This window comes from Oncorhynchus tshawytscha, linkage group LG04 (assembly GCF_018296145.1).
Source record: "Oncorhynchus tshawytscha isolate Ot180627B linkage group LG04, Otsh_v2.0, whole genome shotgun sequence".
Taxonomy (NCBI): domain Eukaryota; kingdom Metazoa; phylum Chordata; class Actinopteri; order Salmoniformes; family Salmonidae; genus Oncorhynchus; species Oncorhynchus tshawytscha.
This window is the reverse complement of record NC_056432.1, coordinates 68,187,085-68,202,510: the sequence shown is the minus strand read 5'-3', so window position 1 is coordinate 68,202,510 and position 15,426 is coordinate 68,187,085. Positions and strand designations below refer to the sequence as shown.

The following is a 15,426-nucleotide window of genomic DNA, read 5'->3' as shown; positions in this document are numbered from 1 at the left end:
CCACTACTTTAACAACAACTACACCTACCACAGGTGGAACAACAACCGTTGAAGAAACCACAACTGAGACAATTCAATCTACATCCACAAAGCCACCTACAGAAGTCACCACCGGCCCAACAACCACTTCCACCACTGTAATTGTTGAAACCTCTACCTCAACATCTCAGCCCACAGCAACAGGTGAAGAAACAACAGGGCCAGTTGTCATAACTTCCACTCCCACTACTTTAACAACAACTACACCTACCACAGGTGGAACAACAACAATCGAAGAAACCACAACTGAGTCAATTTCGGCTACATCCACAAAGCCACCTAAAGTCGTCACCACCGGCCCAACAACCACTTCTACCACTGTAAATGTTGAAACCTCTACCTCAACATCTCAGCCCCTAACAACAGGTGAAGAAACAACAGGGCCATTTGTCATTACTTCCAATCCTATGACTTCAACCACCTCTACAAAGGCACCCACTACATATACTGAGGTAATTAAACCTACCACACGTGGAATTACAACAGTTGAAGAAACCACAACTGAGACTAGTCCATCTACATCCACAAAGCCACCTAAAGAAGTCACCACTGGTCCAATTACATCTTCTACAACTGCTGTCATTGTAACTTCAACTTCAACATCACAGCCTTCAACAACAATTACAGAAACAACAGAGCCAGTGGTCATCACAGGCCCATTAGCAACAACAACAACTCCTTCAGCATCGCCACAAGTGATTATTACACCTACATCACAAGCAGTCACCACCAGCCATTGCATTTGCAATGTTAATGGGACACAGTATCTACCAGGTAACATGTTATAAATGTCATTCAGACAATTAAAATACATGACATTTCACAAATCTTTTATGATCTTTGCAAAATGAAATGTTCATATATTTGCCTTTCTCAACAATCAGGGAACCTAGTGTATAATGTGACCGATGGTTCAGGGTGGTGCTTCACGGCTTACTGCAAAGCAACGTGCCAAGTTGAAGTGGAATCAAATCCATGTCCTTCCTCTACACCACCCACTGTATCACCCACAACATCAGAAGAGACCACGACCACACCACCAACAACCCAATCCTCCCCAGACTGCACTAGCACTGATCCACCAAGAAAGGTAATTATTTACCTAAAAATCTGTTTTTTGGGGGGGTAAAAATAAAATGGGTGAAATGGTATTTTAATGCTTGAGACATGGATTGTGTAAGTGCGCCATTCAGAGGTTGAATGGGCTAGACAAAAGATTGAAGTGTCGTTGAACGGAGTATTTTAATAGGTGCCAGGTGCACTGGTTTGTGTCAAGAACCACAACACTGCTGGGTTTTCACGCTAAACCGTTTCCTTTATGCACCAAGAATGGTCCACCAAAGGACATCCAGCCAATAAGACACAATAGTGGGATGCACTGGAGTCAACATGGGCCAGCATCCCTGTGGAAAGCTTTCGCACCTTGTAGAGTTCATTCCCCGACGTAAACTTAGAGTATGTTAAACCCTCCTTGTGCATGTTTGAGTAATTGCTTTTCCTTATCAAATCAATGGCAGAATGGAGAATCTTGGCAGCTGAATAGCTGTACCACAGCAGTTTGCCAGGACGGCATTGTTGTCCAGCTACCAGTAAAATGCAAGCCAGTGGAGCCATTACAGTGTGAGAATGGTCGTCCACCTGTCAAGGTCTATGATTCAACTGGATGCTGCTTTACATATGAATGTGAATGTAAGTGGCAACATACAACCCAACAATCTGAATTAAAATAAGACATTATTGCTCATTAGTTTTCAATATCCTCTGTCAATAGCTTTGATTATTATCAACTCATATTTTAACATGTTGCAGGTGTATGCAGTGGATGGGGTGGATCTCACTACATGACATTTGATGGAGTATATTACAATTTCCAGGAGAACTGCTCATACACCTTAGTGAAAGAAATCAACTTCAAATACAACCTTACCATTATTGTTGATAATCACTACTGTGGAAACGCCGACAGTGGATTCTGTCCTCAGTCCCTTATCATTCATTACAAATCCTATGAAGTGATTCTAACCCAGCAGAGATCTGGTGACACAACAGAAAATGTGGTAACTATTTAAAAAAATATATATATTTATTAATATCCATCATTTTTTAATGATGCTTCTGCTTTATCATGCTTTATTGAAATCCCATAAATTTAAATGAAAACCAAAAATGCGGTTAACATTGTCATGTTACTACTTTCAAGATAACACCTGACTCAACCATCTAAATGTGTATTCATTTCTACACAAATGCAGGTATATGTCAACAGTAAACGAATCTACCCAGCTTACAGAATGGGTGACATTGCTCTAACAAGTACTGGTGTGGAGGTCGTGCTGGAGATCACTGATCTTAAGGTTCAGGTGTCTTACAAGGGGTCATCATTTAGCATCAACCTTCCTTATTCCCTCTTCCAAAGCAGCACAGAGGGCCAGTGTGGTGAGTATTATTAAAGAGCGTCAATAAACATTTCACAGTTTCAAACCTTCAGTAGATGCTCCTATCTAGACCACCCTTTAGAAATTGCATACAACAAGACAACTATGACTTGTCCTTGCTAACTAGGTTTTACCCTACTTAATATCTGTATTTTTCAAGGTACCTGTGATAATTCCCAGAAGAATGACTGCCAGTCACCTAATGGTCAGATACAGAGCTGCTCAGTCACAGCTAGCCAGTGGCTGATTCCAAACCAGGACTGTCCAACTCCTCCAACAGCACCACCCTCTACCACCACGGCAACCCCAAGCACATCCCCTACCCCCTGCAAGACAGTCATTTGTGAAATCATGAACAGCAAGTAAGCAACATGTCAAACTAAGTTTGAGAAAGGGAACAAGCACACAATAGGAATGCCTAAATGACAATTCACTTCCTAATGTGTTTTATCAATTGTAATGTTAATTAACTTGTAATTACACCTGTTTTATCATAATACAGGTACCGTTCCATTGGCATTTCTAGTTTAAGGTTGCACTCCATGCATCTCTTTAAATCACTCTCTATAATATTTTATTTCAAAGGGTCTTTGAGGAATGCCATAAAGCGGTTTCTCCTGATGCCTTCATTCAGGCCTGTAGATCAGATGTCTGCAACAATGCTATTTCTAGCTGCTCTAGTCTGGAGGCGTATGCATCTGAATGTGCAAATAAAGGGATCTGCATTGACTGGAGGAAGTCAACCGATGGAGAATGTGGTGAGCTATGAATCCAAGCATAGTAGTCATGCCACAAATTCATAGGAAGCTACTTTTGTCTTAGGCAACTACTTAAACAATTATTTTTGCTAGTGTTTAGCATAACTGTGATCTATTTTTGTCCTGCAGAGCATACATGCCCAGCCACTAAGGTGTACATGCCATGTGGTCCAGCAGTTGAACCAACATGTAATACAAAGTAAGCTTTAGTCTGATTGGATGTTATATGAATTTCTTTAATTTGAGCGTTTTTAAAAATAAATTATCTCCTGCATAATCCCAAACCTCTTTTGTATGCAGATATAATGAGAAGTATTTGAACAACCAAACCCAAATGACCAATAAGACGAAGGAGGGTTGCTTCTGTCCATCTAAAACCGTCTTGTTCAGCACCTACTCTGATACTTGTGTGGTCTCCTGTGGTAAGAATGGGTTATGGGTCATTTTGCAGGTAGCTATGAATATGAAAATTAGACCTTTCTGTACTTTGAAACCTTAAATGAATCATAAATAATGGCTTACAGGCTTTATTTGTAATGGAACAGTTAACAAAATGTGTTGATGTTGAGGTGTGAAGAATGTGACGCCAACCATGTGAGACAAAACCTTTAAACACACCCTCTATTTATTTTTCAGGCTGCACTGGACCTGATGGCAACCCCAAAATGGTAAGAATCTCCTCCATCTAAATATTCTCCAGATATTCATTCTCACATAGACATATCATGAGATGCATTTCACGTGAGTCAGGGAAACTCAGATACTTGGATGGATACTTTTCATTGATAGGTCTTGTCCTCTTTATTCCTTCCAATGAACTGACCAGAAGAAAACGTTTAATCTCTGAATAACTACCTCCAACCCATTTCTTCTCACCTAATGATGGTTCATATTAACTGTCATGGTTAAATCCAGTTCATTGCAGAACAAAAACATTTGAGTTACTCTTTTCTGTTTCTGTATTGACCTGACATTACCCTGTTTTTCCATTAAGCCTGGTGATACATGGGAAAGTGGTTGCCAGCAGTGCACCTGTGACATGGACTCCATGATTGTCCAGTGCCAGCCTATCACCTGCCCCACACCAGCCACACCCATCTGCAATGAGACTGGATACAGATTGGTGAACAAGACAGAAGGCTGCTGCCAGAAATATACATGTGGTGAGTGATGGAGCAGACCCTTCAGTAAATCATTAGAAAGCCAACTCTTATTCATACAGTACTAGACCAAGATTATCTGATGTGTTCTGTAGGGTCATAGGGGTTATTTGACCCTCTATCGGCTTGCCTTTTAATCACTTCTCATTGGTTACCTCTGTAACAGAGTGCGATGCACTGCTTTGCCCCAAAGTCATGATGGACTGCCAACCAGGGTGGGAGGCAATTATAAGCACGTCCATCTCAAGTTGCTGTCCAGAGTATACCTGTGGTAAGTCTCCTTGATTTGCTTCATCAGTGGTTTAGTTAGTTCATTGCCTTTGTAATTCCCAGGTATCACCAGTTTGAATTAAGTTTGTGTTAACTCTGACATGAATCACTGGTATAACTGACTGATTTCTTTTAAATGTGTGTCTGTTTAGTTCCTAAGGGTGTATGTGTCTACAATAACATTGAGTACCAGGTAAGAATAAGTAATTTCAAATAAATTCATTGAAATTCAACAAGCTTCTGAAAGATTCACACACACACAGCTTATTTGCTGCCCTCATAATTGGTCACATTCTAGTATGGAACTGCTCCCTTTGCACTCTGACCCTCCTCTATTCAAACAGTCTGTTATAGTGGATGATAACTTTTGTCTCTCTCTTTCACTCCAGCCTGGTGCTGAAATTCCTAAAGGAACATGCGAGAATTGCACCTGCAGCTCGATCATGGATCCTAGCACCAAGCTCAACAACATTGTGTGCACAAATATCTCCTGCGACACTACATGTTCACAGGTACAAAGATGATCAATGAATTTACATATTTATAAGAAACTTGCAGTAGCCTACTCTGGAAGCTGCCGCATGCTTATATAATAAGTGAACAATGATTCAATGATGGCTCTCCATCCTCGTCTTAGGGCTTCCAGTATCAGGCCATACCTGGTCAGTGTTGTGGGAAGTGTGTACAGACAAGCTGTGTGGTTACTATGCCAGATAAGACCAAACACACTATGCAGGTGAGTACAACAAGAGTGTATGAGGATGCATAATCTGTCTGCATGATCTGAAACATCATCATAATTCTTCATCATCTTGTCCTTGTGCGACAGGTGAACGAAACGTGGTCACCACCTGGTGACAAATGTGTGATGTACACGTGTGAGAAAACTGGTGGCCAATATATACCAGGGGAGGTGAAGACTGTGTGCCCTGCATTCAGCCCAGAGAACTGTGTCCCAGTGAGTTTCTGTCCTATCTCACCTCCATCGTGGGGACAATCAACACTGCAGTTACACTGTTTTCCATTCTCACTCAGAATGTTACTATCATTCCTAGTGCTCTTGGGTCATAGCGATAGATGTTTCAGTAACATTTAGAATGGAAGGGAGCTCACATAATGTATACAATCTATCACTTATAAATCATCTCTCCTATTTTTCACCCCAGGGCACAGAAAAGACAGACGCAAATGGATGCTGCAAGACCTGTAAGTAACACGTCCAGCCAAAGCATTCCTAATAACCACCTATTTACTGGTTAATACTAGCATGCTATGTCACCTAAACAAGACCAACCGGAAACATTGTGTGACTACATACTGGCCAAAACTGTATATGTTGGCTGTTTCTGCTTCATCTGTGTCATACCAAACAATAGCCTAACTCTTGATGCATCTTCCCTGACCAGGCACAGAACGCAGCAATGTCTGTGAGATGAAGTACACCACCACTAGCATTGTCATCAGTGGCTGTGCGACCGCTGAGCCCGTGGAGATCAATTCCTGCTCAGGAAACTGTGGAACCTCTTCTATGTAAGTACTACAGATGCTGAATGCAGCACTAGTCAATGTCATGCAGGCCCCAGTTAGTGATAATCTATTCACTGTCTAGTGTGCCCTTTATGAACTAGGAGGCAATTTGACTTATTTAATGCTCCTGTGCTCATCTTGTCAAGACAACCCAGGGAATTCAATCCCTCTTTTCAACTTGTCTTGCGTTTTTTGTGAATGTGCAGGTACTCAGCAGAGGCGAACACCATGATGCACTATTGCTCCTGCTGCCAAGAGGCGACCACTAGCCAGAAAGAGGTGGAGCTGATGTGCCCTGATGGGTCAAAGGTCAAGCACTCCTACATCCACGTTGAGTCGTGCGGATGCCATGTCACAGACTGTGATGCAGGCACAACCACCGCCACGGGGACAACGAGACAGCGCAGGAGGAGGCGCTAAACGTCTAGGGAGACAACATGCACACTGATAACGCAATTATCATCATGATATCGAATGTTTTAGTCCAAATTTGTTTTCTTGTTACGTTTGAATTAAATCTGTCATGCCAGTGTATTTCTACAATCAGCAACACTTAGTGTTATGTTCTTATACCTTCATTGCGGAATTAATGTATTTTCTATGATAAATGTGGTGGAGAATCTCTTTTCTCATTTGTAGTGATTAATAAACAACAGCAACTTCAACATGTGCTTCTGCATGTTTCTTTTGCTCTTTGAGCAATTCTCAAATGGGGCTGGAGAAATGTAACCACTCTCAAATTCACAAACAGAGCTATGGATGTAAGGACCTACCATCCATGAGCTCAAAATGATAATTTAAGGGCCAGATTCAATCAGATCACTTTTTTGCCCACTATATGCATGTTTTAAAGGGAATGTTCCAGCGATTGCAGAGACCACATTAACGGTAAATGCAGCATATGTTTTGCTCAATCGAAAATTACCTTGATATATTAATTTCTCTGTAACACAGATCTTCCACAGTACAGATTGAATCTAGTCCTTAATCATGTTGAGTCTATACAGTGTTTATTTACAATTACATCATTTACAAACAAAGAAGTCAAACAAGCTTATTTTGGGGTTTCTGATGGGGTACGACAGTTGAACTAAGCTCATGAGTCGTTTTTAAGTTATATTCTTCAAAACTCAATGGGTATATTTCAATCAAGTCCAAAAATGGCATAGCAAAAACCAGTAGGTTGAGAAATACACTTTAAGAGCAAACAAAACGCAGATAAAACATTTATTTCCATAATGTGTCTTGATTTGAATAAAGGAAAAATCTCACATTTTAAATATAATTTAATGCCCATTCAAGCCAGATAGCCAATTAAACTGCTGGAGCACGTAGCCTTGCCATTCCATTGTGACAGAATCAGAACAACCTTATTACTGCCACTTTTAATGAGTTTGGTACACATCCGGTGGATAGAGAGCCGTTTATTATGTTCAACCTAGGAGGGCCAAGCACCAGAAGCAGCTAATTCAGTAGTTTAGTTGGAATAGGGTCCAGTAAACAGCGTGAAGGTTTAGAGGCCATGATTATTTTCCTCATTGTGTCAAGAGATATAGTACTAAAATGCTTGAGTGTCTCCCTTGATCCTAGGTCCTGGCAGAGTTGTGCAGACTCAGGACAACTGAGCATTGGAGCAGTAAGTATATTTAAAGAGGAGTCCATAATTTGCTTTCTAATGATCATGATCTTTTCCTCAAATAAGTTAATGAATTTATCACTGCTGAAGTGAAAGACATCCTATCTTGGGGAATGCTGCTTTTTAGTTTACTTTGCGACAGTATAAACATTTTTTTTTTGGATTGTTCTTATTTTCCTCAATTAAGTTGGAAAAAAAGGATGATCGAGTAGCAATAAGGGCTCTTCGATACTGCACAGTAATGTCTTTACAAGCTAGTCGGAAGACTTCCAGTTTGGTGTGGTGCCAATTCCATTCCAATTTTCTGGAAGCTTGCTTCAGAGCTCAGCTATTTTCTGTATACCAGGGAGCTAGTTTCTTATGACAAATGTTTTTTGTTTTTAGGCTGCATCTAGGGTATTGCGCAAGGTTAAATTGAGTTCCTCAGTTAGGTTAACTGATTTTTGTACTCTGATGTCCTTGGGTAGGCGAAGGGAGTCTGGAAGGGCATCTAGGAATCTTTGGGCTGTCCGAGAATTTATAGCACGACTTTTGATGATCCTTGGTTGGGTTCAGAGCTGTCATGACGTTGGCCTCTTTAGGTATAGCAAGCCCCATCCCCCTCTCCCTGCCTCCCCCTTGCCTCCTTCAACTAGGTGACTGTTGTCAGAGAGACGTCGTAAATTCCTGAGGATCTCCTCATGGACACACAGTATAGAGAGAGTAAATTTTCATAGAGAACAAAGCAATTCATTCCACCTCAAAGAACTTGAGGTACGAACAAATTTCATGTTCCGGAGAAAGTATAAAAGATCGGTGAAGAATCCAGCTATGAACTGGTCCGTTTGTCACAACTTGGTGAAACTCATAGGAGACGGTGTGGCCACATGACCATAACACTGTTTATATAATAGCCTTAGATATGAGGTTTACATCTAATTGTTGTATAAGATGAATGAGTGAGTACGATACTGTTTGTATAATTGTGTCATATGATTTTGGACTGTTTAATGAAGAAAAATACAATTCACTTTTGATTTGAACTAAATCAGAGGACCGCCCCTGAGCCCAGTTAGGGTCAGACATCCTGGGACAGCCCTTTTCGGCCCTTCCGAATTAAAACCCCACTCGGGTTTTCGATCAGCAGACCGACCTTACCTCAATTACGAGATGGCTAAAGGTTGCAGACCATGTTTCTCTCAATCACGAGTACAAAGTTTGTAGACCATTACTGTATCTTTTAACCATACCATGTGGTTAAACTCTTAGACTATCGATACCGACAGAATAAGAACAAGTCTTTGATATTAATTACTAGTCTGCAGCTATGAATTCGGTATCATTGAACGCGAAGAACGACAACCGCCAAAACATCCATACTATAACGAATGTCACTCTGAACCATCACCTCTAACCACAACCGAGGGAGAGAGACGGACAATTCTACAAAATAAACCAACTTTTCACCAGCGATCAAGACGACACACTGAGCGTAAATATATATATTGATTTCAATTGTTCCCGAATGAGTGAGCGTTCATGTGTAAAGGATAAGCATTTCAATTGTTAGAATTATTAACTCTGTAGCGACTTCTTAGTCGACCCCCACTTCCCCTTTTGTCTAACAAGCTGCCATGCCGGTTAACCCCATTAGGGTACATTCTCCTATCATTTCATGAAACCACATTTACCTTGTTTGTTTGTTTGTTTATGCATTTCTGTGAATTACTTAGTTAGTAATAAATAAATGATTTAAGACAATTGATGTATGGATGACTCATAGTGAAGACTGTGTTTGGAATGAGACTAACGTGAGGTAAAGTAAATCATTCATTAATCAGAAGACTATGGATCAGATATGAACATATTTGAAAGGTTATATTAGGAAATTATAACCTTGTAATCTGAATATTTTTCCTTGGTGCCCCGACTTCCTAGTTAATTAGTTACATGATTAAGGACAACAAAGTCAAGGTATTGGAGTGGCCATCACAAAGCCCTGACCTCAATCGCATTGTACATTTGTGGGCAGAACTGAAAAAGCGTGTGTGAGCAGGGAGGCCATCAAAACTGACTCAGTTACACCAGCTCTGTCAAGAGGAATGGGCAAAAATTCACCCAATTTATTGTGGGAAGCTTGTGGAAGACTATCCAAAACATTTGACCCAAGTTAAACAATTTAAAGGCAAATCTACCAAATACTAATTGTGTGTATTTGAACTTCTGATCCACTGGGAATGTGATGAAAGAAATAAAAGCTGAAATAAATCATTCCCTCTACTATTATTCTGACATTTCACATTCTTAAAATAATGTGGTGATCCTAACTGGCCTAAGACAGAGACATTTTACTTGGTTTGAATGTCAGGAATTGTGAAAAACTGAGTTTAAATGTATTTGGCTAAGGCGTATGTAAACTTCAGACTTCAACTATATATACTTCGCCTATGGTAACCCCGCTATGTACCCTAGCAAATGTCTTCTCCAACAAGTCAACTTTTTCTTTATCAGTTACGGACGTTTTTTTTTTTACCCACAGCCAAAACTGGAATTCAAGTGGACATGCTTCTTCCAGTCATCTTCTTCAACATAGACCATACATCCCCCAGCCCAGTACCCCTGCCTACTGTAGAGCAGAACAGTCTCCATGTATTTCTCTAGACAGACTTAATGACCCTACGTGCTAAACCACGTGTTTGATGTTATTGATACCTTTTCAATGATTCTGCTCCAGCCATTACCACGTGCCTTTATCGTCCCCCCTTTGAGGGGTTTACCAGAGCTGGAATGTAGGTCCATAATATGGTGGGGCCATAAAGGCCACCAAGGACAATAGCTCATCTGTAACCTCCCCCCCTTCAAAACATCAGATTACCCTGTAATCTGCCTGGGTTGCTGCACAAGAGGGGCGTGGGGGTGGGGTTGGGGGTGGTTATGTGAACACTTATGGGGAAATCTCAGTTTCATCGCATATGAACATTAAATGTGGTGCGTTCTTAGGACCAACAGAATGGTCCTATGTCACACTGTCCCGCCAGTAGAGCCCTGCTAGAGCTGCCACGGTCAACTGTAAGTGCTGTTATTGTGAGGTGGAAACGTCTAGGAGCAACAACGGCTCAGCCGCAAACTGCTAGGCCACACAAGCTCACAGAAAGGGGACCGCCGAGTGCTGAAGTGCGTAAAAATCTTCCTTCCTCAGTTGCAACACTCACTACCGAGCTCCAAACGTCCTCGGGAAGCAACTTCAGCACAAGAAGTGTTCATCGGGAGCTTGACTAGGCTATGAAGATGGACTGGAGTAAATTGGATTATAATGCCTGGAGGGAAAAAGCAGCAAAGATGGTGAGTCTTCTGTCAGCTCAGAGAGGTCCTGGAAGGTGCTCTGGAAGTTGATGGTGCAGGTCAAGACCCCAGCGTGGAAGATATGGACATGTCTGATGTAGAAGTGGCAGATTGGGAGGTGTCAGGTGTTAACAATTTGTCAGACAGTGAGAGAAGTGAGACAGACAGTTCTACTGGTGATGAGAGTGGTGGCTTGATGTGCAGACTGGACTGTAGAGTTTAGGATCCCGTTGATTGCTTTGTCTGCCTTGTTGCTAATTCTTTGATTTATATACCATACTTTTCTTGCCAAAATGTGTACAAAATTGAGACACAGGTTGGTGGCTCATTTCATTACTTTAGAATAGTCAATGAGCTTAACAAACTATTGCAAAGACTATTGTCTTATGTTCCGGACAAGCATGCTTTTAAGTTGCAGCTTAATTTTGATGGCCTTCCTCTTTTTAAGAGCTCTGCCATTCAGTTATGGCCAATACTCTGAATAATCCAAGGAAAAGTCAAAAGTCTGTGATTATTGCTTTGTTTTGTGGGTCCGCAAAACCAACTTCTTTGAATGAGTACTGAATGAGTACTGAATGAGTACTGAAGCAAGCAGGTCATTGAGTTAAAACGCATAATTGGGGGTTTTCTTTTCATGTGATTTCTTTATTTCTTAAATGTGTCTTCTGTAATATGTGATGACCCAGCTAGAGCATATATAAAAAGTGAAGTCCCACACTGGATATAGTAGCTGTGACAAGTTCTACCAAAGGGGTGTCTACACAGGCAACCATGTGGCATTTCCTGAGGTTAATGCCAGGCCTAGAATCAACGAGGGCTTCAAACAGTCAGTGGACGAAGAACACTTCCATAACCAGTCTCCTCTTTTGAATTCTAACATGGTAAGAGTCTTCCGTCATGACTGCATGCATTTAGTTTGTTTGGTGCTCATGAGACACCCGTTGGATCTGTGGATGGGAAGTAGTGGTCCACTGCGTTGTCGCATTTCTTCCTGTCAAGCTTTCTCTATCTCGGAAACGCTTGTAACTTTAAGGGAGTACATCCCTATGGAGTTTGCCAGAAAACCTTTTCCACTTTCTGACAGATTAAGATGGAAAGTGACAGAGCTGCATCACTTTTTATTCTACACAGGTCCACTTGTTCTCAAGGATGAGTTGCAGTCTCCTGTGTATGACAACTTCATGCTCCTTTCTGTTGGTGTCTTTTAGCAAGTCCTGAATATTGTTTTTACAATGAATGACCTAGCCAACACATTACTTGTCTCATTTGTTCAGCATTTTGGACAACTGTATGGTCAGGAGTCATCGTTTATAACATACATGGCTTAGTACATCTGAGCAAAGATATCAAAGTACATGGACATTTATATCTGATTTCAGGCTTTCCCTTTGAAAATGCATTGGAAAAACAAACAAAAGATGGTCCGAAGGCTACACGGTCCTTTAACTCAAGTGATCTGCTGACTATCAGAATTTGATGGGTTGAGGTCTAGTTATGATGTTAAAGAAGAGCAGCAAGAAATATCCTTGGGGATGCCTGTGCCACAGTGTTTTGTTGGATTAGTGCATCAGTCCAAGGAGCTGTTGATTGATGGATTAGCTGTCAGAACCTCAGAGAGAAATGACTGTATCAGAATTGATAAAGTTGTTTCTGTCCTGAATGTAATTTCTACAGAAGGCAAAGAGTACATTGTGGGGAAAGAATACAGACTGAAAGCACCATTTTTTGAGTATCCTCTTGACTCCAGGGAGTTAGAAAGGACTATGTGTGGGTTCTAACCTGTCCTCAAGAATTCAGTGCTTTCAGGTAAAACATCTGAAGAAATATGTGTGGTTACAGATATGTGGTTTATCCTCTTTTGCACTCAGTCCTAGGACTGGAACTTGATTCAACCCCTGATGATTCCCTGTAATATATTTTCAAATCAAATCAAATCAAATCAAATTTTATTTGTCACATACACATGGTTAGCAGATGTTAATGCGAGTGTAGCGAAATGCTTGTGCTTCTAGTTCCGACAATGCAGTAATAACGAGCAAGTAATCTAACTAACAATTCCAAAAAAAACTACTGTCATACACAGTGTAAGGGGATAAAGAATATGTACATAAGGATATATGAATGAGTGATGGTACAGAGCAGCATAGGCAAGATACAGTAGATGATATCGAGTACAGTATATACATATGAGATAAGTATGTAAACCAAGTGGCATAGTTAAAGTGGCTAGTGATACATGTATTACATAAGGATGCAGTCGATGATATAGAGTACAGTATCAACGTATGCATATGAGATGAACAATGTAGGGTAAGTAACATTATATAAGGTAGCATTGTTTAAAGTGGCTAGTGATATATTTACATCATTTCCCAACAATTCCCATGATTAAAGTGGCTGGAGTAGAGTCAGTGTCATTGACAGTGTGTTGGCAGTAGCCACTCAATGTTAGTGGTGGCTGTTTAACAGTCTGATGGTCTTGAGATAGAAGCTGTTTTTCAGTCTCTCGGTCCCAGCTTTGATGCACCTGTACTGACCTCGCCTTCCGGATGGCTGGGTGAACAGGCAGTGGCTCGGGTGGTTGATGTCCTTGATGATCTTTATGGCCTTCCTGTAGCATCGGGTGGTGTAGGTGTCCTGGAGGGCAGGTAGTTTGCCCCCGGTGATGCGTTGTGCAGACCTCACTACCCTCTGGAGAGCCTTACGGTTGAGGGCGGTGCAGTTGCCATACCAGGCGGTGATACAGCCCGCCAGGATGCTCTCGATTGTGCATCTGTAGAAGTTTGTGAGTGCTTTTGGTGACAAGCCGAATTTCTTCAGCCTCCTGAGGTTGAAGAGGCGCTGCTGCGCCTTCCTCACGATGCTGTCTGTGTGAGTGGACCAATTCAGTTTGTCTGTGATGTGTATGCCGAGGAACTTAAAACTTGCTACCCTCTCCACTACTGTTCCATCGATGTGGATGGGGGGGTGTTCCCTCTGCTGTTTCCTGAAGTCCACAATCATCTCCTTAGTTTTGTTGACGTTGAGTGTGAGGTTATTTTCCTGACACCACACTCCGAGGGCCCTCACCTCCTCCATGTAGGCCGTCTCGTCGTTGTTGGTAATCAAGCCTACCACTGTTGTGTCGTCCGCAAACTTGATGATTGAGTTGGAGGCGTGCATGCCCACGCAGTCGTGGGTGAACAGGGAGTACAGGAGAGGGCTCAGAACGCACCCTTGTGGGGCCCCAGTGTTGAGGATCAGCGGGGAGGAGATGTTGTTGCCTACCCTCACCACCTGGGGGCGGCCCGTCAGGAAGTCCAGTACCCAGTTGCACAGGGCGGGGTCGAGACCCAGGGTCTCGAGCTTGATGACGAGCTTGGAGGGTACTATGGTGTTGAATGCCGAGCTGTAGTCGATGAACAGCATTCTCACATAGGTATTCCTCTTGTCCAGATGGGTTAGGGCAGTGTGCAGTGTGGTTGAGATTGCATCGTCTGTGGACCTATTTGGGCGGTAAGCAAATTGGAGTGGGTCAAGGGTGTCAGGTAGGGTGGAGGTGATATGGTCCTTGACTAGTCTCTCAAAGCACTTCATGATGACGGATGTGAGTGCTACGGGCGGTAGTCGTTTAGCTCAGTTACCTTAGCTTTCTTGGGAACAGGAACAATGGTGGCCCTCTTGAAGCATGTGGGAACAGCAGACTGGTATAGGGATTGATTGAATATGTCCGTAAACACACTGGCCAGCTGGTCTGCGCATGCTCTGAGGGCGCGGCTGGGGATGCCGTCTGGGCCTGCAGCCTTGCGAGGGTTAACACGTTTAAATGTCTTACTCACTTCGGCTGCAGTGAAGGAGAGACCGCATGTTTCCGTTGCAGGCCGTGTCAGTGGCACTGTATTGTCCTCAAAGCGGGCAAAAAGTTATTTAGTCTGCCTGGGAGCAAGACATCCTGGTCCGTGACTGGGCTGGGTTTCTTCCTGTAGTCCGTGATTGACTGTAGACCCTGCCACATACCTCTTGTGTCTGAGCCGTTGAATTGAGATTCTACTTTGTCTCTGTACTGGCGCTTAGCTTGTTTGATAGCCTTGCGGAGGGAATAGCTGCACTGTTTGTATTCAGTCATGTTACCAGACACCTTGCCCTGATTAAAAGCAGTGGTTCGTGCCTTCAGTTTCACACGAATGCTGCCATCAATCCACGGTTTCTGGTTAGGGAATGTTTTAATCGTTGCTATGGGAACGACATCTTCAACGCACGTTCTAATGAACTCGCACACCGTATCAGCGTATTCGTCAATG

At 42.2% G+C, this 15,426-nt stretch overlaps 1 protein-coding gene across 1 annotated transcript; it reads left to right on the top strand.

The window, feature by feature from the left end:
- The first annotated feature begins 174 nt into the window (after window positions 1–174).
- LOC112249272 (intestinal mucin-like protein) lies at window positions 175–6,854 on the top strand. Its single transcript, XM_042321116.1, has 19 exons — window positions 175–813; window positions 924–1,129; window positions 1,557–1,728; window positions 1,849–2,096; window positions 2,292–2,475; window positions 2,635–2,836; window positions 3,060–3,232; window positions 3,362–3,431; window positions 3,533–3,654; window positions 3,869–3,900; window positions 4,227–4,395; window positions 4,559–4,663; window positions 4,815–4,855; window positions 5,052–5,174; window positions 5,300–5,398; window positions 5,492–5,620; window positions 5,829–5,868; window positions 6,069–6,192; window positions 6,396–6,854. Exons 1-19 carry the CDS (start codon window positions 447–449, stop codon window positions 6,607–6,609), a joined length of 2,820 nt encoding a protein of 939 aa, XP_042177050.1. The 5' UTR covers window positions 175–446; the 3' UTR covers window positions 6,610–6,854.
- The last annotated feature ends 8,572 nt before the right edge of the window (window positions 6,855–15,426 follow it).